Source organism: Poecilia latipinna, unplaced genomic scaffold (assembly GCF_001443285.1).
Source record: "Poecilia latipinna isolate Pla-1442-1.1 unplaced genomic scaffold, P_latipinna-1.0 Scaffold83, whole genome shotgun sequence".
NCBI lineage: Eukaryota > Metazoa > Chordata > Actinopteri > Cyprinodontiformes > Poeciliidae > Poecilia > Poecilia latipinna.
The window spans coordinates 402,235-407,449 of record NW_015112699.1 but is presented as its reverse complement, the minus strand read 5'-3'; the positions used below and the strand labels follow the sequence as shown (position 1 = coordinate 407,449).

Here is a 5,215-nt window from a genome sequence, read left to right as displayed (position 1 = left end):
CTTTTCGTTTGGGTTTTGGTAAAAATAAATTTAAAAAATTTTGGGTTTTTTTTTTTTTTTTTTTTTTTTTTTTTTACAGCAATTTATTTCTGTTCAAGAAAATAGAAAAAATTGGAAACGTATACCGATTTGCAAATTTTAAGTTTGCTTACAGGTACAAAATAGAAGCAGGAAGGAACACATTTTTGCATTTAGGAACAAAATGGTGCATACAAAATTGGTAAAGGGATTTTGGTAACCAGGAGCTCCGAGTGGCTTTTGATTACTGCAGAGCAAGTTGTACAAACATGACCAAACTCTTAAAGATTAACATAAGAAAAAGAGTCCATCAGGATCTCATTAATTAGTTAATTAATTAATAAACTTCCACACTTTACAGATCCAGTCAACTTTCTTATTTTAAGTTTCCATAATTTACATGATTGTTTATCCTGCTAAAATGATTGTGAATCGGCATGGAATGTCCTATTTGATTTGAGCCAAAGATGTATCTTTGTGCTTTCATGCTGTTTAGGCTCGTTGCTGGGTTTGTGTTTTCCTTCAGGCATTGTGGTGCGCTTTAACGTGTTGACGGTGTCTTTTTCTTTCCTTTGTCACCATGTTTTGTTTGTTTGTTTTTTGTCCTCTCTGTCCCCCCCATATCTCTGTTATCCTCATCTTCCCCTCCCCCCTTTTTTTATACCATCTTATGCCTGCACACCTCATTTTCGGGTGCCGGTGCGTTTGGTCTTACCCGACCCCCAGCTCTCCTCCTCCACACTCACTCCTTTCTCCACACCCCCTGCCCCTTCACCTCCTAACGGAGCCCCGTCCCCCAAGTTTGGCCGGGACCCCCTGTCGTACTGTTTGAAGGAGATCAATAAGACAGTCAAACCCAGAATCTCTTCCTTCCGGACACTCAGGAGATCGGTGAGTGACAAGAGGAGATGATTCGGGTGCAAGGCCACCAACACTTCTAGTGACATAGACATTATTCTCTGCTCTTTGCCTCTCCAAAACCTTCTCCATCATTATCAAAGTTAAGGCATGCATACTCTTTGTATATCGAATAACATATTTGTGACATAATGCAACCATCTTTTGAGGTTACCTAAGCAGGTAAACAGTTAAAGTTACTGTAAGGTTTTTACTGGATATGTGCTGTTTCTCTTTCTCCCCTCAGAAATTTACCCCAGACAGGATCATGGTAGGGTAACAGTGTCATCAAACAAATGGTGTGGGGGTCTAAGTTTTTTAACTCATAAAAAATTGGACACGTTTTCTTTACAACATCTCTTGGGTAAATTTATGATGTTATTCCTCAACAACAAGAACAACAACAAAAAAAAAAAAATCTTGTAATGTATTAGTACTTATTGATGACCTTTGGTGTTGTATTGAAAAGGTGGCCATCTGGTGGAGGAAAAGTGACACTTAGTTCAGGATGAAACTTGTCAATCAAGAATCCAGTTTACAATTTTACTTTTGTGTCTCACCTCTTTCAAAGTTTTATATATATATAGCTTTTTTGGGGGTCTAAAAACCACATAATTGTTGCTAGTTTGTAATTGTTGGTAAATGGGTATTGACTTTGTGTTCGGCTCTCTAATGAGCTAATTTGTCTAAGAGATCTAAATAAGCGATCTAAACTTTGAGCTGGTTGCAAAGGGCATTCTTTCTCACCTGTCTGGTTCTGTAGTCACGGTGACGGCACGTTTACGAAGGTGACAAATATGAGTCCGAGTTCAGTGCTAACCCACGCTTCCTATGACGACGTCTTGCAGCCTACGGTGACGGAGGACTTCGGCCATCTCCCCCCGGAGCAGCGCAGGAAGAAGTTACAGCAGAAATTAGAGGAAATTTCTAAAGAGCTGCAGAAGGAAGTGGATCAGAGGTGTGTGTGTGTGTGTGTGTGTGTGTGTGTGTGTGCGCGCGCGTGCATGCACATGACGGCTTCCTGCCCATTCGTAGCAATCCCTGTTCGAACCTCTCTGCTGGAAGAATAGATACAATATTCATGCAGTGTAAACAAGTCTGAGCGTGAGTGAATTGTTTACCCACCCCTGAGCTGTGGGGGATCAAAATTCCACCGAAAGTCACTTTGCTTCTTCTCCCCCCCTTGTTCATGTCTTCTTCCTTGTTTTCCTTTGCAGCGAAGCGCTCGGAAAGATGAAAGATGTTTATGAGAAAAATCCTCAAATGGGAGATCCAGCTAGTCTCGCAACCCAGATCAGTCAGACGTCTCAGAATATAGAGAGGCTCAGAGGAGAGCTGAACAAGTACGAGGTAATTATCCGCTCTGTTCTTTATTCATAAGACGAGGGCCTCGTTTCATTATAATTTAGGACCCTGGGTTATGTCACAGTGTGCCAGTCGTGCAGATAAAGCTGGCAACATTAAACGCGTCTCTGTTATTGTCAGACTTGGCTGTCTGAAGCAGGTGTTCGGGGGGACACACTACGATACAGAGCTCACTCATTTAACAATAATGGAGCTCATGAAGTTCTTAGGTGGGTTGATTTTCTTCCTTTTTAGAGATGCATTTAAAGCAAAGTGTGTTCATTCTCTTTGTTTCTAAAAAGACGGGTTTCCTTTTTTGCTTTCCAGTCCTGATGGCGCACATTCAGATGAAAGCACTCCCGACCCCTCTCAAGCTATTTATGCCGAGTTTGATGACGACTTTGAGGATGAAGAGCCAGTGGCGCCCATCGGGAAATGCACAGCGATGTATAACTTCCCTGGTATGTTTTTTTTTTTTTAATTTAATCTAAAATATGTTATTTTTATTTAGTTTCTGAGTCAATTCTGTTTTGGTTGATTGCATTTTTTTTTACTTCAGTTTTTTTAAATTTTTTTTTGTAATTTCAAATACCATATAAAAAGATTGAACAAATTAACAAATTAAAGTTCCAAATATTTTATTTTCCCTTCAAAATAAATGACTGGGGTAAAATGAAACTTGACAGAATGCCTTGCTGGAATGTTGGCCCAATCCTAAAAGGACTGGTGTAACTGAGTCAGGATTTTAGGCCACTTTGTCACCGTTTTAGCTCTACCCCACAATCAATCTGTGGGAATGAGATTACCACTCCAAAACATTGACTTTGTTTTGTCTTAAACCTAAAGTAAACCCACATTTTTCACATAAAGTTCTTTTCTTTTTCATGCCTTATATTTTGTTGAATGCACCAGTCAATCAAAGACACTCACAAAAGGATGCTGACACTTCCATATTTGCTTTCCTCTTTTCTTCCAGGTGTAGCAGTGATGATACTGACATTCACATCTGTAGGGCTTGTTTCACTGTGGATACTGACACTCCTTTATCAGATACAGCGCAGCATCTTTTGCTTGTGATGAGCACATTTTGCTCCAAAACATTATTCATCTCTGAGACACAGAATTAGTTTTCTACCTGTTTGATATGACTGGTCATTCTCCTGACGTTTTGTCTTGCATTTATGTAATTAAGCAGATGAATGGGAATGGATTTGAATGATTTTTCTGCTAAGGTTGAATTGGAGAATTGTGGAGATTCACAGCTGTCTCCCTGATATCTCATCTTATTTCTTTGGATTTTTTTTTTCATGATGTCACACAAGAAAGCTGTGTGTTTGACATTTTGAATAAATTATTTATACTGAAATGTGTATGTAGCAACACGGGTATAGACTCGGCTCAGAATAACCTAAGCCACTCTTACTTTAAGCCTTTTCCAAAAAGGACTGTTTTAAGTTTAGTGTTAAAAGTAGATGGGGCTTCTGCCCTATGGACAAAAGCTAGGAATTGGTTCCACAGCAGATGAACCCAGTAACTAAAAGATCTAGGAACCACCACCAGAGAACTGCAGTGTTAAAATAAAGGGAAGATGCAATCCGATTTGTGATATAATATAAGAAGAAGGGAAAAAATTTATGAGAACACTAGCAACAGCATTTTGGATAAGTGGAAGCATTTTATTACAATAGTCAAGAAACAACTGCATGGACTAGTATTGTTATTTCTTTTTAAATGTTGGCAGTGTTGTAGAAGTGACAGAAGGAAATCCAACAAACCTGTTTAATGTGATTTAAAAAACAACAACAAAAAAAAATATTTCATTTATTCTATTCTGTCTGATTTTTTTTGGCTAATTGGAAGCATATATATGTAGACATATAGATATATCCATATATGAGAATTGGTCCAATCACTGAGCCTTGTGGTACTTGAGTAACCGTGGTGTGTGAAGATGTCATTGACATTAACAAACTGAAATCTGTTAGACAAAGACGATCTAAATGTGATTCAAAACAGACTTTTCCATTGATCCGCACATGTCCAACCTGCTGTAGGTGAATACTGTGATCGATGGTATTAAAATGGTGTTAAATACGTCTCTGAGATCTAAAAGAACAAGCGTGTGTATATATATATGCTATCAGTATCAGAGGAGCATTAGTGATTTTCACTGGAGCTGTAATGAGATCTGAAACCTGACTAGCTTTTCAAACAGGTAATCACTGTGTAAATGTACACACAGTTGATTCATCCGTAAATGTCTGATTTTGAAGAAAGTAGTGGAGGGGAAAAAAATCACATTGCAACAAATTCTTGGTCTGATTTCATATTACCTGGTGAGTGAGTGGAGGAAAAATATATATATTTTTTATACAGCGCATGTAAATGTCTGATTTGATATAGTCACTATGACATTACAAAGTCAATGTTTTGCATTTCAGGTGCCAGTGAAGGGACCATTTCGATGCAGGAAGGGGAAGTGCTGGCTGTAGTGGAAGAGGACAAAGGAGACGGCTGGACCCGAGTCCGAAGACACAATGGAGATGAAGGCTATATCCCTACATCTTATGTCACCATCACATTAAACAAATGAGCGAGAAAGAGACATTCAGGTTACCGTTTTAACGTCATTTCCGCCACATGTTGGAACAATCATGATGAAGCCATGTCAGAAATGGGTGAGACCATCCAAAAGTGCTTTGATATGTTTTTTTTTTTTTTTACTTTTTACAAGAGAGGCACCACATCTGATTACTATGACTATTTTACTTTATCCTTGGCATACTGTAAATTTGCAGTAGAGTTCTCACTCACATTTTGGAGCAGATAGTTCTTATTAACACCTGTGTTGGTTAGGAGAATGTTTTTTTTTTTTTTTTTTTTTTTTTTTTTTGGGGGGGTTTTTTTTTTTTTTTTTTTTTCAAAATTGTCTTTTTCCTTTGCAACACCCTTTTAC

General features: G+C 38.3%; 1 protein-coding gene across 4 annotated transcripts in view; it reads left to right on the top strand.

Moving 5' to 3' along the window:
- Positions 1–4,989, top strand: part of trip10a (thyroid hormone receptor interactor 10a) — a 22,343-nt gene extending 17,354 nt beyond the window's left edge. The window contains exons 10-16 of one of the 4 annotated variants that reach the window (XM_015020676.1): positions 745–909; positions 1,163–1,186; positions 1,764–1,873; positions 2,133–2,265; positions 2,401–2,489; positions 2,587–2,720; positions 4,701–4,989. In XM_015020676.1, the coding sequence (XP_014876162.1) occupies positions 745–909; positions 1,163–1,186; positions 1,764–1,873; positions 2,133–2,265; positions 2,401–2,489; positions 2,587–2,720; positions 4,701–4,852 (807 nt within the window). In that variant the 3' untranslated portion in view covers positions 4,853–4,989. The remainder of the gene's footprint in view (positions 1–744; positions 910–1,162; positions 1,187–1,763; positions 1,874–2,132; positions 2,266–2,400; positions 2,490–2,586; positions 2,721–4,700) is intronic. The other 3 variants (XM_015020682.1, XM_015020690.1, XM_015020698.1) reach the window with 3 other exon arrangements.
- Positions 4,990–5,215: the final 226 nt, after the last annotated feature.